The sequence below is a fragment of the Poeciliopsis prolifica genome, unplaced genomic scaffold (assembly GCF_027474105.1).
Source record: "Poeciliopsis prolifica strain line A6 unplaced genomic scaffold, Auburn_PproV2 SCAFFOLD007, whole genome shotgun sequence".
NCBI classification, from domain to species: domain Eukaryota; kingdom Metazoa; phylum Chordata; class Actinopteri; order Cyprinodontiformes; family Poeciliidae; genus Poeciliopsis; species Poeciliopsis prolifica.
This window is the reverse complement of record NW_026562382.1, coordinates 4,136,480-4,164,094: the sequence shown is the minus strand read 5'-3', so window position 1 is coordinate 4,164,094 and position 27,615 is coordinate 4,136,480. Positions and strand designations below refer to the sequence as shown.

Sequence of the window (27,615 nt, the reverse complement as noted above, 5' to 3'; positions counted from 1 at the left end):
CCTGTCTCGCTAAAACTCCAGGAGGGTGAGGCGTTAAATCAGGTGTACTTTTCCTTGCGCACTTCCATCCCTGATTGTCCCACATCCCAATTCCAGCTCAGCCGATAAAGATTGCAGAGTTGGTTTGGGAGGAGTGTGTACCCGCTCCCCTCTTCCTATCCTCTTTGTACATGTCAACAGAATCTAGAGTTACAGAGTAGATACTGAGAGACCTTTTCTTGCTGTTGGTGGTTAAAGTTTGAGGGCGTTGGAAGGACATTTGGCCCAGATCAACAAGACTTTGGCATGCAAAAGATCAGGCCCGCTCGGTCTAATAGGATCAGATTTTACTGACGGGCCATTCTGATGCTGCTCAAGGGGAGCCATTGTTGCCCTGGTAGGGAAAAGTGATACTGAGAAAAGCAATGTGCAACACAGACAGATAAAAAGGAGATCAGAGGCCTATGACCAAGGGTGAAGAGGATTTGATTGATGACTGACCTAAAATACAAGAAAACATCTGAACGTAAGTCTGGGGGGAAGAAAATTGCAACTTTAGAAATGACCCAAAATTAAAAGGTAATTTCACAACTTTGATGATATAGCCAAAAGTAAACCTCTTAAGTTTATGGAACAAGTATTTTTAAAAAAAACTACAAACATTAATAACTTGCATCACTGACACAGCATTTTCAGAAATGAATGATGAAAAATGAACACATCTGTACAAAATGTTTCTTCCGTCTATTCCCACAAGTCAGTGCTTTTATTAACTATAAAATTAGAGCTCTACATAAGATTATCTTTGACGGTCATGGAGCTGGAGGGAAAGCCGGGTTACTGCCTGTGTCTGGTACATTGGACCAAAAGCCAAATATACCGGCACAAACAGCCATGCATGCAGATACCCGTACCAAAGGCTAACTTTAGAGCAATTCATTAATAAAACAGTCATGATTTTGGATTTGAAACCAGGAACTTCTTGCTGCCATCACTCGTGGTACCAAGTGCTCCAGTTTACAACCAAACACAACGCTTGTATTAAATTATTCCACCTAATAAAACTTTTACAGGAAGTGACAGGAAGGGTACTTTAGCTGCAGATTGCTTACAATTTTTCTTCACAGCATTGTGCTTGAAAAGGGCCATAAAAGTTGGGCTTCATGAGGTCAAGCCACTGAGGATAACCAACATACACGAAAGAGTCTAGATTTGATCAAGTACAAAAACCATGTAACTAACCACTGCAAAAATGCCCTCTTTACGGGTAGAAAATAGAAGTAGGCTACGATGAAATAGCAATGCTTGGGCATGACTGGCCATGCGGTAAATTTACCTTTGGCCTTTTATATGAGAAGAATAATTGTGTGAGACTTTGTGAGTATAATATCTGCATGGAATAGTTTGGGAAGGCCCTGAGGGAGCCCTTAGGTAAACATCAGATTTTATGCCTATTCAGTTTTTATGCTACAAATAGAAAAAAAAATCAAAATAAGGAAATGTTCCTTTATTAATATAAAGTGTGTAAGAGCACAGAGACTGGATGAGATCAGAAGAGAAATTGGACCCAAGGCAAGAGGTCATTACATAGCAGCTCAGTATACATAGTCTGGAATTAAGGAGATTTTTGTTCTGTTTTAAAATTCTTTCAAACTTTTGATTGCAATTATAATCTCAACATGATTACACCAGAATGCAATGTCAAGATGCTGAGTTGCTCTGAAAAACAGGGATCTTCTAACGTCAAAAGAGCTGTGACAAAACGACTCTGTGGTATTGGTCAGCACAAAACAATGAAGCAGCAGAAACTCTGGAGGCCATGCACTTAAACATCATAAACATCTTATGTGAATGTAAGCCCGTAAACACTGACGTAAGATTAAAATACAGAGGCAGAAAGAGCAATCTGTGACCAGGCTGGGCTCGGTGTCTGGCATAGGAATTACTATTTGAAGCAAAGGCCGATTGTCATCACAGAGAACTTCGAGCAACTATGACGCCTTTAATTTGGAGTTCATTTTCAATGACATTTTAAGAGTGATTGCTTCCATCCAAAGTGTATCCATCACAGTTTTATGTCAGTGATTCAGAGGACTCACCACTTCATTACGATCAGCTTTTCAGCAGCACACAGGTGAGCGGAAGTTTATTATTATTATTTGGGTTTTTTTACTTACACAAATTGCCCACGCTACTAACAGGAGAGCCATTGAGAGAAAAAAGTCCCGCTTTTTTGATTCTCTGCAGTCATGCTAACCATGTGCAAGCAAAACAAGATCCTACAGTACTGTACACTATCATCAAAGTTTGTTTCTAAATATGGATGTTTTTTTGTTGTTTTAGATTAATACACCATAACACAGCATTATTGGGATTTTTTTAAAACTTTATTTTCATGCCATCTTGAAGATTTCAAGATTTTAAGTTTTGCTTGTTAGTTCTGGTAAAGTTTAACAAAAAGCGGTATAAATCAAGTTAGTGAATCTTCATTTATATAAAACTCTCCAGATGTTTTAAAATCACAAAAAAATTGCAGATGAAAAATTGACACCTTCCAAAGATGAAAAAAAGCAATAAATATTATAGAATCAATATAATTATACAGCTCTGATATTCTCTTCTCTTTTCCCTTTTTGAAGAGTAAATAGACATGACCACTGTGTCACATCATGTTTAAAAATTCAAAACAAGAGAAACAACCTAAGGATAAAAGATATTGGCTATCCTGATCAACTTATAAAGCACAAATTATGGAAAAATATATGGGTGAAAGTAAGAGTGGCACTGGTGATTTTGCTTTAAATAAACTATTGATTATTTTTTTATAAGGATTCTTACCCTGCAATTAAATAAGTGGCCTGAAATAAAAGTTGGATTTTTAAGTAATTTTTGTGCTTTAGACTATGCAACTAACAACTTTAAAAATATAATTACAACTTTATATATACATATATGCAGACACAGTTTGCATATATATATATGCAAAAAAATAAAAGATTAAAAAATAAAGATTCCAGTCAACTTTAAGGAGGTTCGTTCTTCAGTCACATTTAAATAAGGTTGTCATTTTCATGTCTTGGTGCCGGCACCCATCTGCCAGGCGCTGCTTTCTGGAACAGGCTTGGCAAGTTGCTTAAATAAGGGATTTCCACACAGCAGCAGGAGCACGTTATTAATAACTAGTAATAACTGAGTAACAGTAGCAGTGTCTGATTAGACTCAAACGTCTTAACTTTTTTTAATTGTAATTTTCTTAAATATCTTTCTGAAATACCCACAAATTGTGGGTAAAACTGTGTCAGCATCCAGCTGTCACCTTTTAAAACTCAGATCATTTTAAGAAGTTCACTGGACAAAAAAGAAAAGAAAAAAACAGATAAAAGGAAGTAAACACCATGAAACAGCTGTTGAGAAGAGAATCTATTGGCAGCAGCACAAAAGTCCGTCATGTTTAGCCTTGAAACTTTCTGATCGTGACTCTGTTGGCATAAAAGCAGGTCTATCATAGCAACCTCTTTAGTCATCGTTTCAGAAAGTATACATTTGATCGCATGTTGGCCGACGGTGCTGCTGCAGCGCTAAAAAGAAGCCTGGTATTTCAGTCATTTAAGTTTCTGTTATCTACAATTCTGGATAACATTGGCACGCAGACACACATTTTGCTCTGACAACAGAACAAAAAAATGTTTCTTACACATCCATAGCCATATGTTACCCTACTTCCTTTACTAATTTGCCCTCAGAAAAAAAGTTATTTTGTTTGTCTTATTTTATTTTATTTTATTTTTTTTTTATTTGTCCATAGACAAATCAAGAAAGAAGAAACACCCAATGCTAATAATATTGTTTTTAAGGATTGCATCAGTCGGCAACATAATATGTTAATTTGTAAGCACCATTCGGAAGTTATTCCTTTTAAATATTCAAAAAAAGCTTTGTGGAAAAACTCATCAGCTCTGGACATGCCCAAGTCCAGAAGTCGCTGAGAAAGAGGTTGAGTTCAAGCTGGACTTTGCACCAGCTTATCACATTGCAATGCAAAGAAGCATCACACCCACAACCATGCACACACACACACACACACACACACACACACACACACACACACACACACACTCATATGTGCAGGTATTTCCAACTAACTAACCGAAACTTTCATGTTTTTTTGTTTTTTTTAACTGAAAAGAAGCTGGAAACAAAACACACTTGCATGGTTAGAACATAGAGAATAAATGCAAAAAAGAACCAGTCTGTGATTGAATCCAGCGCCTTCATGCTGCAAGGCAATAGTGCTAACAATGACACTGTGCAGCCATAAAGCACACATTTAAAAAAAAGAAGAAAAATAAAGCATCAAGGAACCTGGAAGAGCTAGTTAAAATAATAACAGTGAAGTAAAAGTTTGCTTTGAAAACCTCTGCACCCATTTTGTGAGTTTTCTGAGAAGAGAAAAACTGCAAAGTGATACAAAAAGTGCTGAACTTGATGGGTGATCAAATACATTTATTTGGTATAAACTGTAAATCACCAAAAGATAGAGAAAAAAAACTGGCAAAAGTTGAGGAGACTGCAGTATGCCCCTTTCTTTTTTAGTGTTTAAAAATTACATCATAGAAAGCACAAATGGTGTGGGATGCTTCCATAACAGAAACAGCTTTTCTGAGACAACTCAGCACTTCTTCCAGGGCTCCTTCATTTAGAAAGTGGAAGTGGCTAAAAGTCCCATCAAAACTCGATAGCTGTCCACAAACATCCTGTTGTCACTCACCGTTTCCGCGTTCAGCTTTTAGCGCCTTTCTCACATGCTGCTCCACAATCTTAGCAAATGAGGCCGTTTCCATGTTGTCAAAAATCAAAATAACTCGAACTTTCAAAATGTACTTTTACAGCAAGAGACAAGTAATAAACATGTCGTTTCAACTACCGCAGAATGTCTCAAGCTAAAAGACCCGGTGGTGTAGCACTGAGCTCGATGCAACCCTTTAACCCAGTCACACAGCCACAGACACCTTTTTCATGCGACTACACACACAAGCCATGTCTGTCACCCACTCTGGTGGCTAACACCTTGCCACCAGATAACTGTATCCCACCGATATCACTGCCACTTCCTCAGCTGACTGTAGGTAACCAGCCAGAAATGTTGAGCCCATGTCATGTCGCGGCTGCAAGGTATTGGTTGACACCGCAAATCATAACCTGCATGCATACATTTTTGTCTGCAAAGAAAAATGTTGAACAAACTATTAAAGGGGCATCTCAGAATTGTCCCAAGTGAGGTTCTGTTTAAGCACCACATCCAGTTAAAATCTTATCTCTCTTAAAATAAATCATCATTTGATCCTTCAAGCGGTTGTCACATTGGCTTTGGAGAAAAGCTTTTGATTATATACTGTAAATGGTAGACGTATGCGGTGCATAACGACTGGAATATTTAAAGTTCTTTGTCATAGTAATTTTCTAGGAGGCAGCAGGGCAGTGAGGTACTAATAACAGGGCATTCACTTAAGCTCCTATAACATTTTTTCTTCCTTTATACATCACTTTATTTTTAGATCAGGCAATTAGCAATTAAAAGTCAGTTGACAGTATAAGTAAGAAGTCCAGTTTTTTGGTTCACTGTGGAAAACATGTAGGAGAACAGCTGCTCAGATTACATGAGACCATTATTAAACTATTTGGCTGTCATGAAAAATATTATTTGGGTGAAAAACTAGCATTGCATGTCACCCTGAACACCCCATCCATGCAGTGACGAATGTTGGTGGCAGCACCATGCTGTTTGCGAGGCATCCATCTTCTTTATCACACACAAACTCAATAAAATAGATTAGGCTTTGTGTCTATAATGAGGCAAAGTTAAACTTTTGCAAGGTATTCTGCACTTTAAGACATCTCCTGGAGATAACAACTGCTTGTTACCCTTAGATGGTGAAAGTTCCTGAATTGTTCCTTTATGTGCCGTTTATCCAGGTGTTTTGGCCTGGAAAACAGTTTCCTTCTGGTAAAATGTTGCTGCTAAATCTAGGCTAGTAAGTATACAAAAAAAAAAAAAAACTGGCCCTTCTGCGTAAAGAGCCAGACACACACCACCATCACAACGACACAGGCTACTCAGTCACTGCCATCATCGCTCTGTTTCTACATCTGAATAAAGGACAACAGCCCCAGGAGGAACCAACCCAAAACTGTGAGAAGTAGAGGAGCCAATGAGAACGAAAACAAGTATTTGCAAAAGGTCATCATGAAATTATTGACAAATCTAATTCACAGGCCGGGGGAGGAAAGACGGAAAGTAGTAACATAGGAAAATGTGTTGAGCTTCTCCCGTTTCTTTGTTGTCTTGAATAAGAAGAAAGCTGAGGGAAATCGCTTTAAAGCAGCAAAACTCACTGGAAGTATACCATTGCACTTAAATGATGTACACAAAAAAATGAATGCACATATACAGAGAAACAAGAAGCGGGGAGAAAGGAGAAAAGAGAGAGAGGGGGAGACAGAGGCAGCAGCACAATGCGCCCTGCTGCACTGCAGCAAAAATCTACACAGCTAACCACAGCCACAACACAACCTCCAGCACTGCACAGAACAGACCCTGGTACAAAGAGAGGGGAGTGATCTGCACATGAAAGAAAACTCCACATCCGACTGCATGAAATACAAAAGGAAGCAAAATCTTTTGTTTTGTTTTCTTTGTCTCATGTCCAAAAGTCTCAATAGACAATAGGAATCAGTCACATCATTCAAAGTCCAACAAGTCTTCCATCTGTTTGTGATGGTGTGAATAAAAGGCTGCCCTGAGATGCACACTGCGATTTCTAAAGCATCGTCAGAGTACAAAGAAATGCAACAAACTAGTTTCTGCCCCGAAATCAACTTCAAAACGGAGTAATCAAATCTCATGAGCACGTCGATGTCAGTTTCCTTCTGGTAATTAATCTCTCTAAGGAGGAAGATGGCAAAAAGCCCTAACAAGCAGGTCATAAGGGTTGCTTCTTTAAAGCGAGGAGAAACAAACAGCCCTGCATTAAAAGCGCTGAGAGATGCTTCGCTGTCATAACAATAATGTGACCCCAGAGGGAACACCGATGGATTCACAACTATGAGGCTCAGGTGGCAAAACACTACAAAACAGAATAAAGGATGGAAATATTGAATTACACTGGGAACTCTTGTATTATTTGCATATTAGTTCTCTGTTTATGGCAGCTTTGTGGAATGGTGTAAGTTACGTGAAACTCCTTCAGGTCATAAGAACAACCTGTAAAACCTTTTTACTTTTTTCTGATAGGTTTATAAAAGATTTTATCCTGAAGGTATGAATACCTAAACACAGTCCAGGAAATACACTCTCCTGCAACCCAACAAACAGCGCAGTTTCAGTTTCAAAAAGCTTACAGGACAGGAACACGACACTGTGTCAGCTCAACGCTGTAAAATATTGATGGCAATGAGAACGTTTGTTAAAAATGTCGTCTATAGAACTGTGTTACCTTAAACAGTGCTTCTCAATGCCTTTTCACTTTTTAAAGCCATGCCCTCCCAATATTATAGAGTAATATTTTGTGAGAATCTTCTATGTAGTTTTTGGTAATGCTATACAGGTTAAAACACAAAAAAGGGTATTGCCATGAGCAAGTTATGGCCAGGCGTTTTGAAGTCGTTTCCTTCTTGCCCCTTTTTAAATTTTCAAGATGGCGTTTCACTCCGATTTATGTAATTGCTTGGGGTATTCTATCAAAAGAGAGCCTTAAAATCATTTGATCAGATTGCTCACCTCTACATGGAGCAACACGACAGCCGTTACCTAAAAACGGTGCAAATATAAAACTGGCTGACAAAAGCCTGGCAAATTAATAAGATAATTCTGTCTCAAAACTACCGTTTGTCCAAGAAGTGAAAAGATCTCATGAATTATTTTTAATTATATTAATTTCAACTGAATTTCCAGTTGCTTCAATTCAATCGCTTGCAGCGCTTTTGTTCTTTTTTTTTTTTGTCTTACTTGATTAAGATTTCAATTTCATCTTTGTACAACAAACCATGACAGCATTGTCCCATTATGCTTTTATTCATGCCAATAAAGAGAGAGAGAGAGAACATCCTGCTCAGCTTATGCCATTGGTAAGAGGGCAGAGATGACGGACAACGGTAATAAATGAGCTGCAGACCAGCAGTGAGTCATGAAATCACATCAGCAGTCTATCATAATCAAGTAATTGAATAGCACTTTCAGCACAGAGAAAAAAAAAACAGACCCTGCTCTGTGTTTCTGCCTAACAAGTCATCTTTGCAACACATCATCAGATGTTTTGTAAAATCCTTACAGAGGTCAAATTAAATATAATCAAATGATCACAAAATATTTTTTTTGAAAAAATGTGATTGTTTGATTATTGTTTGGGTAAGTTGTGCCAAAGGGTGAACTGAGCTGTTAGAAAATGATAGAAGAAAAAATAATGATTATGTGGCCAAAACGTTAGGAGGAAGGCATCATAAATGAGCCTTCGGGAATATTTGTGACTCGTTATAAAGTGTCGTTTGGCAAATGATGACACTTTCAAACAAAGTTGACATTATTCAATATGTCTTTGTTATGACAGCTTTACATTACCCAAGAATCATCATATGCCATAAATATGTCATAATAATGTTATTAAGCATTATTAAACTGACAAAATCTTTAACAAAACAGTAATTAATATCTCCCCCACCTGAAATAAAGCGAAACAAGTAGGACCAGCAATAAAGATATCATTAAGCCTTTTATCACTGGCAAATGAATTAATACGAATCATTAATAATTTCTTTTGCATCAAGTGGAACAAGTAGCAACGATTGTGAAAATGTCATTACAGTATCATTAATATTAACTTTTGACTCAAGTAAAGTGAAACTAGTGGCAACAATTATAAAAATGCAATTCAGTGTTATTACTCCTAAGTGTAGTGTAATACACTGCACTTATTCCACTTATGGACTTATGATTATGGACTTATACTTAGTGTTTTGTACATGCTACATGCTACATTATCAAAACAGTTATAACCATTGTTGATGGACAACATCCTAAGACAAAATATAAATTAGCAACCAAACTCAGGTTGCCTTTATGTTCTTATCCTGGGTACAAAAAATGACTTTTCTTACACTAGTCTCTCCTGCATATGTATGTATCAGACCCGATGATAAGATTCAGTGTTAAAACAGCCGCGTGTACATCAGGGAAGACTGTTTTAGTTCACAAATATGTCCATATTATTATTAACACTACAATGATGATCAATGGTTGAAATAATACTTCCTTAAAACCTTTTCTCATAGAATCTTTTTTCATCTTATCGAACATAGCTTAAGTTTATATTGTAAAGACTGTGATATAAGCATAAAAAAAGATTGGCTGACAGTCGTTCAATTCCTAAAATAAACATCAATCAGCAAAAAAACCAACAACAAAAAAACACAAAGTCAGCCAATTCTACAACAGTGGGGCAACTTATATATTGGCTAACAGAGTTATATTGGCTAAATTTAATGATAGCTCTCGAGTATCATAGCAAGCCTGAGATTTGTTGTACTGTTAAACACAGTAACTCTCACCGGCTGTACAGATGATGTAGTAAAATAACCAGCATGACAAATAAGGTCACATGTTGATGCCTTAAACGCAAAGGGTTAAGGCTGCGACAAAGAGACACTACAGTATGTACGAGTTTGATATACGATGAGGTGGAAAACTCAAGTCAGATCTGCATATTTAACTGAAGTCAGACTTTAGGTAAGTCAGTAAAATACAAATAAGTCACCAAATATTTTGATAAGCAGAAATAACAATAGTCCAAATAAGAGTCGCTTGTAAGGACTGTAGTATGACAAAAAGAAGACTTTAATAATAATAATGATAATAATAATAATAATAATAATAATAATAAAATGACAAAATAAATGATTAGACAGTTTGCAGTTCTTCCCATTCTCTTCTCTTCTAATTCTCTTGTTTTATTAAAATAGGTCAAAGCTCTATAGTGAGTAGCTCAATGCCTGAACACAAGTGAAAGAAAAGTTGCATAAATAAGCCTTTTAAGTAAACCCCCAAAATACTTTATGAACAACATATGTAAAACCACAGAATAGAAATGTGTGCTTAATTTTTTTATTATGACTGTACCTTGAAACAACAAAAACAAAACAAAAACAAACACACCCTGTGACAACTTCCACCTATGAACTCTTACAAGAATGCATCACTCCAGAGACTCCTCACATCTCATCGCAAACTCTTCATGAAAAGCTTCACTACATCGCTGACACGGTTACCTCACATTCGATGTAGGAAGGTGTGAAAGAAAGACACCATTTAGACAGGAGGCTGTGAAGCCTGGCTTTACACCCCGAACACCTATAACAGCTTAGAAGAGTCGAATGATACAGTGTGTATCAGAGCTCCTGCTGTTAAGAGAAGGGAATGAACCAAATTACAAGATGATTTATGAGGCTTCCCGAAGACACAGGACAGGCTACCAAAGTGGATAGAGCATATGCTGTACGACCAAACTATTTTCAAAGCATCTTAATAACACAGGGTTCATGGAAAGAAATGTTCTCTTTAAAAATATGGCCTCCTTATTTGTAGCTAGCCAGTCTAGGTACTGGGAAGTTCTTGGCATTATTTTCACAGTCTTAAATAAGCTCTGCATTCCACTTTAATACAAGAACATAAAAGAGCAACAGACACCAAGAAAATAAAAAATAAAAAATGCTGCAATGAGTCACTCTCCTCTTTGCATCAACAACAAATAAGATCATAGGTGCATCCCTGATGAAGAACATTTGTGTCTGCAGGTGTCACACTACATTTAAAAACAAAAACAAAACAAAACAAAACAAAAAACAAAAAGAAACAGTGTATTCATCCAGTCAGCAGATACTAGTTTTGCTTATTAAGATTTAGTGTGAACACTCAACGGTTGTCAGCCACAATAAGTCAGCGTCAATCAAAAGAGCTTTTTTTTTTTTTTTTACCTCAAATCAAGCTGCTTCCGTTGCCTGAGTAATTTTGCAGCTGATACGACAAACCCGACATTCAAAGCAAGAATAATGTGAAAAGCACTGAATCTCAGATAAAAAAAACTGCTTTATGTTTTTTTTTTAAATGCATATACATCTCATTCATAAAGAAAAGTAGTCAATTCAATCAATGGAACAGCACTACAATCTGCATTCAGGACAACTGTAGTTCAACATAAAGAGTAGTCAAAGTTGCGAGTTTGATTCCAGCTTCCTCCTGCTAAATGTCAATGTGCCCCTGAGCAAGGCACTTCGGTCAAAGTTGTCCACTAGTCTGTGTATGAATTTGTGTGCCTTAGAGATCGAATGACTAGTAGAGGTGCACTGATTTCAGTTTTCTGGCCGATCCACTATTACCATCTACAAAAAGCCTGACCTGCCAATTCCGATTTAGACTGATGCTGATTATTTATTTTATTTATTTTTTCTGATTTTCTAAATATACCAAGAAAGTCACTGAACTTGCGAAAGGGCAGTGATTACTGTTAACTGAAAATGTGCAGGCATTTGGTGGGTCAGTCTCTCAGTCAAACCTCTCTCACAGCATAGCAGAAGAGGACAGTGCTTGAGCTTTAGACCTTTGCTGAAGTACAGAAGATTTGGGAGAGAAGTTTGGCTTCACATCTAAGTATCGACCGATCACCAATCTCCCAAAATTAAGGGCATTGGCACACATAAATCAGCTTGCTGATAAATCCCTAATTACTGTACTAGAAGTGCTTGAGTAGTCTAGTATGATTAGAAAAGCACTATATGATTTCAGTCCATTTATCATTTTATCAGGGAAAGACCAGACAAATTTGTATTATTTCCACGTATCTAATCTTCAGAGAAATGCATGTAAATGCAACAAAATTATATTTAAATATATACATTACTCTTTATTGAAGATTAAATAGTTCCTATAACTTATCTGCATTTGAATTTTGAACAGAGACCAGAGGAAGTGGTGTCAACACTACTACTGAGAGGCATAAGCTGAAATGATTCTGGCCTCTAATGATTCAAAATGATTCAGGATGGTGATGTTCATAAAACTGACAAATGAGAAAAATGTCTTGCACTCGCTGAGGTTTTCACCTCACATCTGACAAGTCCTTGTCAGCGCCCATCCACGAACAGCCAATTTCAGCCCTTCGTGTCAAACATAACTCACATGCGCCGCAGAACTAAACCTGCCACTAAAGATGGAGAAAGCTGAGGATATGGCTCTGCTCTTGGTACACGAGGTTGAGGTTTCTTGCGCAGATGAGTTTATTAGTGCTTTCTCTGTGTATATACACACAATATATAAGCAGCCTAACAGTTCTTCGACAACCTATTTTGCTAAATCAGCGTCATTCACAGTAATCACTTTGTTATGTTTCTACTACATGTTCCACTGAGCAAGTCATAACACCACAGGTAGCACTCAAATCACAAAGCAATCAGCTCCTCTTCGCTGCTTCTCCCAGCAGTTCATTCTGACAACAGTTTCTTCTTTAACAATTCGACTTGCTTGATAGACTTTTCTCTCACAAGGAACAGCACGCTGTTCGACATTTAAGTCAAATAAGAAATGTTGCTTTTCCTTTGAGAGGTTTACTCTGAATTGAGAAGTTCATTATATACTAAACATAAATTTAAGGCCTCCTTTGTCCAGGCTAAGTGGAAAGTGAACTGAGGACTTTTTCACGTCGTGCAAAATGTCGTGGACCAATGTCTTGACCTGGGACGCTTCATTCCATCGCAGAGGGACACTAAGGCTGCGTTCACACTGCAGCCAGAAGTGACTCGATTGCGGTGTTTTTCACGTAATACGACCTGTGTCTGATATTTTCCGTGACAGTCTGAACAGCACAGGTTGGATTCTTTTCGGGCCACTTGGATGTCCGATACATATCCGATTCAGCAAAACACTGAGCACGTTCTCTATGTGTGACGTTATTGCGCACTCTACTGCGCATGTGGGTCGTTTGCAGTTCACACTAGAGAACACATACAGGCCGCATATATTTGTATGAACGGCCATTGCAAAAAAGTACAATTTGAGATCTTGGGTCACTTCAGGCTACAGTGTGAACGTAGCCTAAGATTCAACCAACGTCCTGCTAATTGCTGAGCAACTATTCTTGTGCTGCATTGCTGTGGCTTTTTGGGAATGGAGGCCAGGTGTGACGTTTGCATGGTAGGTGGCAATTTGGGGAAACTGGGATCTGCTGCTGTTGGTCCACTTGTTTTATCAAAGTCAGAAATGTTTGGAGTTCCTATGATTTTTTTCTGCTGACAAGCTTTATAAAAATGTACAAACTGCCAAAACTAACAATTCCTGGTTTAATGACCAAAGCATCACTGTGGTTGATAGTCAAGGACTCTGGCCGGGCCTAAGCCCAACAGAGAGTCTATTGTCAAAAAGACAAGGTACACGAGACCAAACGATGCATGTCGCAATTAAAACAGGCTTACTTTACAGAGTTTATTGTAATTCGTGCAGTAATTCATGCCTACTGGACATGCTTTTCAAAATGGTGACGATTTCTATGTTGGAACCCTTTTGGTTAGTATTGGGTTTAAGGGATATCTGTGGTTTCAACAAATTTTATTTTTAGGGTTTCTTTTACTGTCAGGCATGAAAATTAAAATAAACAAAATATATCACTCAGTTAATAATTGAGTAGCCTGGTTAATCTTTTTTTTTACCATAATAAATACATTTTCAAATCTACTGAGATTTCCTTGTGCCTCTTTTTTTTTCTTTTTTTCTTTATGTTTCTTTCCCAAGTGCATTGCAGTTAACAAACTCTTCCAATGAAGTTCGTATTTTATTATTCTCCTGACCAAAGAATGGACTATGGAAGACTGAGCATCTTCAGAGTACCTTTTTTAATCAAATTTAGATATCGCACATAATTACTCTACTTTGAGAAACCCTTTTTTGTTTTCTCTACGTGTTTTTTGTTTGCTTTTTGCTTTTAGTTCATCTACTACGTTACATACATGGAGGTACCATATGCTTTTCCCCTTCTATTTTCTGATTTGTATGTAAACTCCATTCCCTCTCAGAGGGGAGTAGAATGGCAGCCAAGAATGTGATTCTTAAAATCCCAGCAGGGCATATTCCACAGGAGCAGGACAGACATCGTCACAATTAATTCACTGTAGAAACTGATCATGCCACTGTCATTACTACACCAAGAGAGAAGCACATTCTTTTGTTGACCTGTGGCATACCCACTGCACCAACACTGTGAATTACTCTGAAGAACGACTGGAATCCCTGAGTTTTTGTTCCTGTATGAAAAGTCAATCGTGCCCTAATTATCCTGAGACTAAAACTGTATTTCGTTTGTAACAATGGCACACAATTATCCCGTACCTTTTGTATTCAACCATACTGTAAGGAAATGTGAGAGTGGGGCTCAAAAAATATGTTGACATGCATTCTAAGCTCGTCAAAAGTTTCAACACATCAGCCATTCGCAAACTTCCTGCAATGTTTCTGCAGGAAACCTAGCAATATGCAGTGATGGTTAGAGGAGGAAGTTCATAGGCAGTTTTCTGTAATTGTGGCAGAGTCTTGTTTTATTCAAGCCCATCTCTTAATTATACTACCATCTCTTTCTTTCCACAAAAACACTCGGTTTCAGATACAGGTAATATTCTGGAAAAAGAAAAACTGCTTTCGGGAGGTAATCTTTTGAAATGAGAGCTGTAAAGAGAGAAACCAGCACCAGAATTTCTTACAGGGAAAATGTTTCTTAGCGAAGAAAAACTAGCACAGTAAAAAAATGACCATGTTCCACTTGTAAATTCATAAAGCTGACATGACAGGCAAAGCATGAAGATATGCGCGAGACAACAAAGCAGCATTTACTGTGGTGAGCCAAAGGGAGCTTTTGTTCTTTAAAAAGCATTAATAGCCTATTCATAAAGCTGTCAGATATAATATATTGCTTGAAGGATGTTTAGTTCATAAACAGATGGTGCCAAAAATTTCTCTTAATCATGTGTTGGCTTATTTTTATTCATTTATTTATTTTTTACTTCTTCAGTTGATTTGACATTTTAAGCTGCTTTAATTTGTCTTGTAAACATTTTTGGCGTGTTAAAATAAAAAAGTTAGTCTAAACTTCTAAGTGGCATAAAAAATATTCACCTTTATTACAGTGGCGTCATTTTATCAAAGACTTTGGGAATAAAATCCAACCTGTTGAGCAAATCAATTAGCAAGACAACATTTTTGTTTTATGAAAATGGTAAGAAATTATTACTTTTCGCAAAAGAGTACACCTAGCAATTCCTGTGTGTCATGGAGTGTGGTGGTGGAGGTGGTGAGGCAGGCGCTGGAGACCCAGGTAAGGTGAATAATGAAATTTAATGAAGAATATCAGTTCAAAAAAAAACACAGTCAATAAAGTTGTCCGCGGCTAGGCAGCACGGCTGAGCGGAAGCCAGGGCTCACACCGGTAGCATCTAGTCATGCAGGCGGCAAACAAAGACAAAAGAACGACGATTGACAATATGACAAGGACCCGACGAGGAACAGAGGACACAGGAGGGACTAAATACACAGAGGGTAATCAAGGGAATAAGACACACCTGGGAACAATCAAGGGGAAGACAGGACAACGAGGAGAACTCAGGACACAGAAACTCAGAATTAAACACAGAACCTGACAGTACCCCCCCCTTAAAGGGCGGCTACCAGACGCCCAAAACCAAAATCCAAACTCAAAAACCAGGGTGGGCGGAGGGGCGACGGAAGGAGGGCCAGAGTCCAGGAAACAAAAACTACCCACAAAAGGTGGGCGGAAACACAAGGAGGGGCCAAGAGTCCAAAACTAAACAGAAAGAGGGCAGAGGAGTCGAGGGGGGTCCGGAGGGCGTCCTCGGCGCCCGCGGCAGACCCCACTGGGGAGGTCCGGAGGGCGTCCGCGGCAGACCCCACGGGGGAGGTCCGGAGGGCGTCCGCGGCAGACCCCACGGGGGAGGTCCGGAGGGCGTCCGCGGCGCCCGAGCCAGACCCCACTGGCGAGGTCCGGCGGGCGTCCATGGTGCCGAGGAACACTAGGGGGCACTGGAGGAACACTAGGGGGCACTGGAGGAACACTAGGGGGCACTGGAGGAACACTAGGGGACACTGGAGGAACACTAGGGGACACTGGAGGAACACTAGGGGACACTGGAGGAACACTAGGGGACACTGGAGGAACACTAGGGGACACTGGAGGAACACTAGGGGACACTGGAGGAACACTAGCGGACACTGGAGGAACACTAGCGGACACTGGAGGAACACTAGCGGACACTGGAGGAACACTCGGGATCTCGGAAGGAGCACTAGGGATCTCGGAAGGAGCACTAGGGATCTCGGAAGGAGCACTAGGGATCTCGGAAGGAGCACTAGGGATCTCGGAAGGAGCACTAGGGATCTCGGAAGGAGCACTAGGGATAGAGGCTGCCGGAGCAGCGGCACGAGGAGCAGAGTCCACGGAGGCCGGAGCGGAATCCGGCGGAGCAGGAGCCGAAGCCGGAGCGGAATCCGGCGGAGCAGGAGCCGGAGCGGAATCCGGCGGAGCAGGAGCGGGAGCGGAATCCGGCGGAGCAGGAGCCGGAGCGGAATCCGGCGGAGCAGGAGCCGGAGCGGAATCCGGCGGAGCAGGAGCCGGAGCGGAATCCGGCGGAGCAGGAGCCGGAGCGGAATCCGGCGGAGCAGGAAGGCAGCCGGAGCGGGGTCCGGCGGAGCAGGAACGGCAGCCGGAGCGGGGTCCGGCGGAGCAGGAACGGCAGCCGGAGCGGGGTCCGGCGGAGCAGGAACGGCAGCCGGAGCGGGGTCCGGCGGAGCAGGAACGGCAGCCGGAGCGGGGTCCGGCGGAGCAGGAACGGCAGCCGGAGCGGGGTCCGGCGGAGCAGGAACGGCAGCCGGAGCGGGGTCCGGCGGAGCAGGAACGGCAGCCGGAGCGGGGTCCGGCGGAGCAGGAACGGCAGCCGGAGCGGGGTCCGGCGGAGCAGGAACGGCAGCCGGAGCGGGGTCCGGCGGAGCAGGAACGGCAGCCGGAGCGGGGTCCGGCGGAGCAGGAACGGCAGCCGGAGCGGGGTCCGGCGGAGCAGGAACGGCAGCCGGAGCGGGGTCCAGCGGAGCAGGAACGGCAGCCGGAGCGGAGTCCGGCGGAGCGGCACGAGGAACAGACGCCGGCGGAGAGGCACGAGGAGCTGAGGATGGAGCTGGGGCTGGGCTGGCGGAGCGGATGTCTGGCCTGGGAGGCAGAGGTTTAGCATCCCAGGCCGCAAAGGCTGTCCGGCGTATCTCCTCTGCCTCCCGCTGCAGCTCCACCAGCGCGGGGTGCGGGAGACGAGGAACCCAATAGTCCAATAGCAGGCCCAGGCGTATCGCGAACCCTGGCCGTCTCAGGGCGAACGTGGACGTGGTTTTTGACTCCTCGTACTCACGAATGGTTCGGAGTAGCTCCTCTAAACCCTCTGGGTCCATGATTTTAAAGCGTGCCTCACCGTATTTCTGGGTCGGGTCCTTCTGTCATGGAGTGTGGTGGTGGAGGTGGTGAGGCAGGCGCTGGAGACCCAGGTAAGGTGAATAATGAAATTTAATGAAGAATATCAGTTAAAAAAAAAACACAGTCAATAAAGTTGTCCGCGGCTAGGCAGCACGGCTGAGCGGAAGCCAGGGCTCACACCGGTAGCATCTAGTCATGCAGGCGGCAAACAAAGACAAAAGAACGACGATTGACAATATGACAAGGACCCGACGAGGAACAGAGGACACAGGAGGGACTAAATACACAGAGGGTAATCAAGGGAATAAGACACACCTGGGAACAATCAAGGGGAAGACAGGACAACGAGGAGAACTCAGGACACAGAAACTCAGAATTAAACACAGAACCTGACACTGTGGAGTAAATTTGAACTTTTTCAAAGCTTTTTAAAGTTTGCTCAGAAGGAGTAGTTACTTTTAACAAGCAGTTTCTGGTGTGTAGATTTAATTTGACACAGTCGAAAATCTTTTTCACTCTTAAAAATAGGAAAAATAATAGAACATAGCATTCCAGGCAGATGCTGGGTGATCATCACATGCCAGGAAAACAATAATAAGATAACTACTCACCCAAAAAACCTGCCCACACAGTAAGGACAATAAACTTTTAAACTTAAAAAAAGTTGCAAATTTCCAAATAAACTGCGACAAACAGGGCTGGACGACGACCCAGGCACATCATGATAACCACACACAGTAAAGAAGGTGGTAAATGCCTGCAGAGTGTTCTGCAGGATCTGTTTCTCTGTGTCTTATAAAAGCCTTACAAACTTTGATGAAATGCATGGCTGTTTAACAATACTAAGATAATTTAAATAAGAATCTGGTGGCCTCTGCCACAAAGGTTAAAATGGGTCACCATTGTGTTTTGCCACTTGTGTGAAAGTGAGCTATTTCTGCTGTCCTTTGCCAAGTTTACAATAATCAGGTCACAACAAACAACAACTCTGAATGCTGAAGCCTTGGTTTGACACCTTGATCTCACATACAATACTGAAACTGAGTTTAATTTGCAATCCCATGACCTGCTGTCAGAAGAAGTCCTGGGTGTTTTGTGACCTGTACCGTCGCTTCTCTGTCACAGAGCCACTGCTGCGCAAGTTTGAGGAAGCCACCCACTGATTTCACACATTCAGTGCAAGGCTGCTCTTTGGAGAAACTGTCTGTTTAACATCTACATTTTACAGAGTCCCAACCTGAGCTATGACGATGAGTACCAGTCAAAGATCAGCCTCATTATGCGACGCAACTTCAGACTTAACTTTTCCCTCTGACATTTGCAGTAAAACCTCTCAATAAATCACTGTCATTTATAACCACGAAGTGTGCTATTCTCTGACATTCTCAAAGTTTCACAATGGCATCTGTGCTGACATTGGCACAGTTGTCACTGCTATAAAAGCTGCAGGGTGAAACTGTAATTTCATATTTTCTCCTCAGCTGGTTCTTTGGTTAATCGACTTAATGAAGTACTCAGAGACATGTACTGACGCCGTTATGCTACGGTTAACATAAGGGGTAGGTTAGATTATCCAGAACATATGAAAGATATGAGAAATGAAACTGCAATCTGGATGGAAAGCAATAATATTGATATAAGAATACGAACAAGTCAGCAACTGAGAAGCTTGGTGAATTTAAATCAAAGCAGTATGCCAAAGTAGATAATAAGACAGTTAGGAATAAATTATTTTCAATAATATTCCAATATTCCAATCCATTTAGTGTTGTGATCAAACCAAAAATTAAATATGCAGACCAAATGTAACATATATCTCTATTTGTCATGCAATTATTCTGTGTTGTTTGATACAGTAATCAGGTAAAACATTGGGCGTTACATCTGCCTGTCCCACTTCTGTTGCAAATTACCTCCCTGACCCATTGAGGCAGGGTCTCCACTAAACCCACAGTGGTGTCAGACACCAAGATGTTGCAAATCTTTTTAGTGCTATTAGTTGTTCTGTGGGATCTGCATGAATTAAGCTTGTTTGTGCAGCACATCCCACTGATCTTCAATTGGACAAACGCCCAAAGCTCTTTGTTTCATCCTAAAAGCGTTTCTTAGCCGTTCTTGCTTTGTGACAGAGTGTATTGTTCAGCTGATAGAAGCCACAGATGACATTGTTTCCATGAAAAGGTGTGCAACAAAACTTAGCAAGGTGGCATCTGCCCAACTAACATCCACGTCATCCAAAGTTTTCCATCAGAACAATTGATATTTTTGTTATCCGCAAAAAGATTTGATCATTTTCCAGTGCAACTGTACCATCACACTAAAGGCAGAAAAGTTTATTTAAAAGAGATATGTTCCCTTTTGAGATCTGCTGTTTGCTGAAAGCATATGCACAATAGCAACACAAATCAGCCAAGACTAATATATATTACTATTTTCTATGGTTCGTAGCATGATGATGAAAGTAATATAATGACAAGGAAATTGAAAGGATGCAAACACACTTTACAGGTGAAAAGTGAGGCAAAGTGGAAACAGTATATCAAAAAGACAAATAAACATGTGGACATGGCATTGCATTATGATGCTATCACAAATGTAAACTTAGTGTTGAACACACATTAAACTTCAGCATGTGAACAGTTAAAGAAAGAACAACATCTGAGATCCAATGTTACTGTTTAACATCAAGAAAGACAAGTCATATTGATACAATCTGGCAGGCCAGATCCTACTGCGTTATCTCACTTTATGTTACTAAAAATACTCTTATCTGGGCCTTTGCAGCTCAAGTGTGGTGAGCAGCGTATTAGAAACAGTTGTCTGTACCGATCAAGAGCTGCAAAGGTTTCACTGACCTAAAATGAAAAATAGATTATTACCGTATCCAACTGTTGTTTTTTACTTTAGTGGAACTGAAACTAGTTGTGAGTGTAATTTCTCTGACTGAAGAATTAGTAAGTTTGGAGTTTTGGAGATATTTGAAACAGCACAGCACCCCACTGACAGGCTGTAATTGTAGCCTACATAATAGTGAAATAAACTAAAAGCTCCATCTGCTGATTCCATACAAATGGTTTTGTGTCCACACCGTCAGTTTACAATTTAGCAAAAAAAAAAATAAAAAATGTCTGTGGAGTAAATGTCGGTTACTCTCACTTCAAAAGTGTCAGCTTCAGATTTCAGTCAACTGGCACTTCAGTGTTTGGTGTACTTGACTGCTCTCACAGTGTTGAAGTAAAGGAAACAGGATCCTAGAGGAGCTTTTTGAAACAGCAGCAGCAGTCAGTCAGTCAGTCAGTCAGTCAGTCAGTCAGTCAGTCAGTCAGTCAGTCTTGCCCCACTGCCAGTGGTAATGTTTCATATGTATGATATGGCTCTCTGACCAGGACAGCATAGCCTGTAGGAATGCATCAGCTTGCAAAGAAAATAAAGCAACACTTTATTTGAAGGGGTGTTTATAAGCATGACATGACACCGTCATAAATATGACATAACATCTGTTATAACATGAAGGAGTCTTTATGAATGTTTATGACTGTTGTCACGAAGTGTTATTTGGTAAATAATGACAGTTTTAATGCAGAGTTTTGCTAAAAGTTGCATTAAAAGTCCATTAAAAGAGCCAAGGTTGCTTTATTTGGTAAATTTATGACACTTTAATGCAAAGTTGGCACTTTCAATTGAGATTTAGTGCAGCTTTTAAAGCAACTTTGTACAACAGTGTCATGACAACAGTCATAAACATTCAGAAAAGACTTCTGTATGCTCATGATAGCCATGTTATGCCATTTATGTCGGTGTCGAGTCAGTCTTATGCATGCCAAGTCAAATGAAGTGTTACTGAAACAGGTTTTCATTTGCAATTTCGGAACAATTGTGAATTCTCTATCTGTGTCACTAATTGAGGCTGATACCTGTTTCAAAGCACCTGATCAATAAAAACTAACTTTGTGCCGCAACCCAGATGCTGTTCGGCTGACAAAACAGCGAGATAACAATTATCTCTTGCAAAACTGCTGACATTTAATATCTGCCAATACATCGTATGGACCAAAACATAGATACAAGTCTTTTTAGATTGTAAAAATTAACTAAGGCAAGGAGCCCATTTCACCATTTCTAAAGACTTTACTCCAAACTTACAATGATATGACAGCTTTCCACCACAGGTGGCACAACTATTACTAATAACACTAGATTCGGATTTAATCAAACTTGCAATCAAATGTTTAACAATCTATCAGATGCTTTAAAAGTCATAAACAAGCCAAACTTGGAGTGGAAGACAGATACTCTCCTTGCTGCCATTCATTTTTCTCATTTTAAATATGCTATTTGACTGACTGACAAAGTGCAAATGCGTACGAGACTTCTGTAAATCTGTCACATAGATTGACAGAAGTCGATCGATGTGACAGGATACAATTTGTATTAAAAGAGGCATGAATACACATTATGGCTTGATTTTATATTAGCTCCATGTGTAACGATAGGGCTTTGATGCAAAGTTAACTATGTTTAGGTGAGATGGACTAACAACTATACGCTATGCCACAGCACATTTTGGGATGATGCTGTTGATCTACTGTACTGCAGTTGCAGCGTTCAGAAACTGTGCTGCTGCTACTGCTGCTGCTGCTGGGCACAACATCTCCACATCTCAGATTGACGCTGCTGTCTGCCTGCTGCTTTCCGGCAGCCTGTTGAGAAAACCAGAGGCTCCTGTAGCCCCTGAAACCAAGGAAGGAGCAACACTGTGCAGTATACTTATGGTAAGCACTACTGAGGCCAGAAAATTATGGACTGCTCAAGCAACGGATTGGGAGCAGTGCTGGTGGAGAGGGAGTCTCTGTTGCAACATGGTGCCTTGTTCGCACCTTTGATCCACCTGCCTTCTTCCCACATAAGATCGACACATAGTGCCTCCCTGAAAATCACCCGCATGATGAGTACTGGCCCGCATATACAGCAAAGTGACAGACATGAAAGACTGGCCTGTCTCCTACTGGCAGGAAACACAGGGAGTGGAGCTCATTTAAGAAAGAAGGGATGCAGGGTAAAAGAGGAGGGCGAGGAGGGGGGATGCTGCTGCAGTCAACCCGCGGTGGAATAATCTGGTTAGGAGGAATCAGGAGGGGGAGAAAAATGAAAAAAAGAACATCTGAACCTCTGAGAGAACATCCAGCTTCAGAGTGTGTGAGCGTTTGCGGGGTATCATACTTGTTTGTGTGTGAGAGAGAGAGACCGAGAGAGAGAGACAAAGAGAGAGAGAGACAAAAAGAGAGAGAGAGAGGATGAGCAAGCGTAATTTAAAAAGTTAGGAGATCACGGCGTTGTGGTGATGCAGGGAGGCGGTGAGGGGAGTGCGCAGGGATGGGGATCGTTGAGGGGGGGCTGTGTGTGCGCGTGTGTGTGAGGGGTGTGTGTGTTGGTGTGTGTGTGTGTGTGTGTGTGTGTGTGTAAAGGGTAGGGGGGCTTGGGGGGGACTGTCGCTGTATGCGTGTCTGTGCGCTGTGTCCACAAACCTGGGCTCTCCGAAACGTAGTAGCCGCACAGAATAAGTTGTATACCCCCTCACTCCCTCCCTCCCTTTCCTTTCTCTGCATGATCCACCAGCTGCATAAATATGATTGCAGATCCACAATACACACACACACACACACACACACGCACACGCAAACAAAAACACTAATTTAACCCAGACTCTTTCGCACTTAAACCCACACGCACAGGCATCGCGCCGGCTGACACAGAGACGAAGGAGTACGCATGACATGGTGATGAGCTTACCACTTGGATTCTTGTTTTTCTTAAGACTCTTGCCACAAAGACACTGCAGCATATGCGTTCCTTTGCTGAAAATGTTCCAAAGAAACCACATTGATTTGGGCGAAGAGCAATCCAGTGGCTTAAACACCCAGATATAGATGAGATCCTTGCGGTTGCATAATAACACAATTGGATCAGTTCCCCCGAACAAGGCTACCAGTTGGAGCATAGAAGAACAGAAACAAGTGGGCTATGGATCCAAGTCCCGTGCGCTTTCATTCAAAAGCAGCCAGTGTCTGTCAAGACTTCGGAATAACGGTGTGTTTTCTTCTCCTCTCTGCCGTGTGTGGAGGATGCCCCCTCAACTAGTCTACAATAGCAAAAATACTCTATAAATTGCATGTGTCGCAAGCGGGAGGAGACGGGTCGTCCGTAAACAAACACAACTAACGTGAAGACGTGCGACCACGGCTGATTTCCGAGGAGAAAATCATTGCCCGTTAGTTCATCACTCTGAGGAGAGAGGAGGGTGGATCTGCACAGCATCAAAAGCCAGGGGAGGATGCATCCTATGCACACGCTGCTGCAACGGTAGCCCCGGCGAAACGCCTCATCGCTGGCGGGATCGAGCCCAGTTCGCGTCTCGTGCGAAGCGCGTTCTCTGGAGGGGACATGCGGCGAGCACGGCAGCCCCGGTTTCAGTCTCTCACAGACGAGGTCCCGCGCCGCAGCGGTTCCGCGGAAGCCAGGTTCGGGCTCTCGGCGTGTGTCCGTGCATTTCCCGGAGTGTCTTTTGCGTCTCTTCCCTCCGCGGGTTATTTTGCTCCAAGTCTTTTCATCACTGCGCTGCTGGCATCTCTGAAAGTGCGGCGCGCACGGGGAAGGAGACGTTCGCATGAATTACCTCTGTTAAGAAGAGCCGGAGAGGAGGGGTTGAATTGAAAGATTGGCTTTCCATTACGTAAAACACGTGGTTTCTGCGCCGTCATATCTGTGATGCTCAGAAGAAAAGAACAAATATATATATATATATATATATAGTTACATATATATTTATACCACTCAAAGCGATATCTAAACTACTCCACAATCGTCATAGACATGCCTCTATGTTCGTCTCAGAAGTAGGTGAACTTTATTCTGTATTCTTCCTCAGGTTGTTGCACCTGTATGTGTCTAATCTTCAAAGTCTTGGGTGCTAATGGACTCCTGCGGTGACGCATTACGTGCAGGACTTTCCAAAAGAATTCATACACCCGATCCAAAGTTCTTCCACAATGCCATGCAGTCACACGCGTAAATGTTGGGACTTTATGTGGCAGGCCAACGAAGAGCAGCTCATAGTTCTGAATAATATTGATAAAAGTCGTTAAAGGGTTGGCACATATTTCTCTTCAGCCCCTGACTTTGCAGAAACACCCTTTCACGCAGTTGGAGCAGCAAAAGTTGATTCTGCAAAAGTCTATCAAAAGGTGAAAAAAAAAATCCCCAAAGGACCTGCTGCGAGTCTTCTGGGGGTTATATGGAGACTGAATTTTTATGCAAAATAACTGAGAAAAATAAGCTTGGCAGGAAAGTGCCTATAAATATAAATTTCCAAATTTATATTTATAGGAATACACTTAATGAGTTTAGCGCCTGCCATCTTCCTATCGAAGCCATCTGCAGCTCCCCCAGAGCACAGGCCCAGCTGCTTCTTTGATTAATGTTCTCCTTGCTACACGCTGGAGTGGATGGTTGTTGGTAGGTCTGCAGTTGTGTCCAGCCCTTTTCTATTTTCGAATGATGGATCGAAGAGTTCCACGAGAAGTTCAAAGCCTGAGATATTGTGTTACCTAACCCAGCTTTGACCTCCTTCACAACTCTATCCCCGACTTGTCCGATGCGTTCTTTGGTCTACTTGATGCTGTTTGTTCGCTCCCCAGAGCTTTTTGCAGTGCAGCTGTGTTTGTGTTCAGACTAAATCAGATAAAGGAGGACCATGTTTACCATCTGATAAGATAGCTGAATGCAAACAAGCTACACACTCTTTGGATTTTGCTTGAAAAAGCTGGAAAATCATGGAGGTTTTCATTTCCTTCCGCTTCATTTGTGTTGGTACATCATTTGGAATCCTGTTAAAGTTCAATGAAATTCTTCCTAACATGACAGAATCTGAAAAAGTTCAAATATTCTGAATTTTTGCGAGACATTGTATTTGTGTCAAAACAAGCTATCACAAAAAGAAAAAAACAATAGGCCCTCTTTATTGCATATACCTACAAGCAGGCAAAGAATAGAATAAAAGTTTTTTTTATCATCGTTTACAGCAAAACAACATTTTGACTGTCTCTGTTTTGTTGCTTCTACCCATAACAAAGAGAAACCATCGGTGTTCCCCACGGCGTCTCTACCGTCTAACTACTTTTCTCTGAGGAGTTAATGATTTTCCATCACAGTTGAACGGAACATGAGATACTGTTTTCCTCTTGTCTGATCTCAATAAGCAATAAGCAAAAGTGTGTCTGTGTCTAAATGCGTGCGCTTCCATTCTATCTGCATGGACTTGTACAATTACAGGAGATTTCTGTAAATTTCAGTAAGAAATCGAAAAGGAAACAAAAGCTGTGTGTTTGCTTCCACTGGGCTCAGAGTCATTTTAAATCTGTTTTGTTTGCATGGACTAATTGAAGAACCAGATTCTTATTCTGATCAAAATAAATGCTTTTTTTAAGTCATTGCGTTGCCATCAAAATACAACTTTTAATCAGCTCTTAATGAGCGCTTCTAACCTTTTCCAGTCTGATCAGCAGGAAAATGCAGCTCTTTTTTTGGGAGATCTTAAAAGAGTTAGGCATTCCTAAACAACTTGGCAGCATCTTTTGAGCGTGCTCTGTGGCCCATTCGATATATTTAGCCAGAGTAACTCCCACTAGGTTTTGCTTCTGACTTCTTTTATTTTATTTTTTTTTTCCACAGGTGTTAGGCAGAAGTAGAAAAAAAGAAACTGAACGCCTCAATAGGAGGAGGTGTGTTCAGCTTGCTGGTACAGATGGAGGAAACGAAAGTAAAAAAAAAAAAATGTTGTGAAGGTACAGCATGTGTTCCTCATGCTCATCTTTATTAACTGAATTGCAAAACTGTTACCAGAGAAATTAGGACAAAGCTTTGTCCTAAAAGTTTTTCTTTTTTTTTTCTTTTTTTTTTTACGTCTGTTCCAAATTTTACCAATCAGGTAGCCAACCTTCAGTATCAAACCAGAAGGAAAATAATGCTGAAAATAATAGAATGAAAGAAATGGTTAAAATGCAATTTCTTCTTTTTATGGGAGATTTCTGTAGAACTGTTTAGAATGATTTTTTTATTATTTCAGACTTTGAAGCATGAACATGTATTGCTTTGTTTAATTCTTTTCTAGTCTTATACAATCATCGCAAATAGTATATTTTGCTCATTTGAATGTTTGCCTTTTTCTAGGGTTTGTGGTTTATCTTTGTTTTTTATACCATAGTGGCCTCTATTAGGGGTAAATGGACAGGAAACAGGGAGGAGAGACAAGGGGAAGACATGCAGTAAAGAGAAACGAAGCCAGAGCAACTGTGTTGAGGACTATGGCCTCTGCACAACTCAACCGCCTGGATAAATATTTGCTTAGGGAATGTGTGAAGCAGGATTTTTGAGATTTGGAAATTTGAGGTTTTTTATGAAGAGATTTTTCTGGATCTGCAAGTCTTTATTTTACAGTAAAAGGGAAGAAAGACATGCAGAAAGTACCTTTGACCAGGAAACCATGTAGAGGACCACAGCCTCCTCACATGGTGTGCATGCTCCACCAGCTGAACCACCCAGCACAGGGGAATTTTTAAAACCTGGTTTTGTCCACTGTAATGTGACCTGCTTTGGGAAAGTCATCAATGACATGACTACATTTCTTAATGCTCTCTTTTTCTGCTGTTTGGGTTTATATGAAGCCTTTGGTGCTCTGGATTTAGCTGAATATCTCACTGACATTCAAACGGTTAGATGGTTGCTAATTATCTCATAAGAAACCGAGGCGATTCAGATGGCATGTACTACCTCAGTCATATAACAATCACATAAGAAATGGTAAAAATGTCTGTACTTTCCTCTCGCCTTATCAAGTCCAGAGTACCCCAAGTGCTATTCAGTCATTCACGTTCACAAGAAGGTTCCCCGAGGCTCTTTTCATAAAAAACCGAAAAACCAACTCAAACAACCCAAAATCCTGCCTGACAATACCCTATGACTTTTTTTTTTCTTTTGGCAAAGTTGCTCTTGACTGGAATAAATAAATAAAAAGAATCAATAA

The 27,615-nt window shown here is 41.0% G+C and overlaps 1 protein-coding gene across 2 annotated transcripts in view; it reads right to left on the bottom strand.

Moving 5' to 3' along the window:
- Positions 1–23,536, bottom strand: part of fgf14 (fibroblast growth factor 14) — a 94,716-nt gene extending 71,180 nt beyond the window's left edge. The window contains exon 1 of one of the 2 annotated variants that reach the window (XM_055032136.1): positions 23,328–23,536. In XM_055032136.1, coding sequence (XP_054888111.1) covers positions 23,328–23,535 — 208 coding nt within the window. In that variant the 5' untranslated portion in view covers position 23,536. Of the gene's footprint in view, positions 1–4,747; positions 4,829–23,327 lie in introns of those variants that run through there. The other variant, XM_055032138.1, reaches the window with a different exon arrangement.
- Between the last annotated feature and the right edge of the window lie 4,079 nt (positions 23,537–27,615).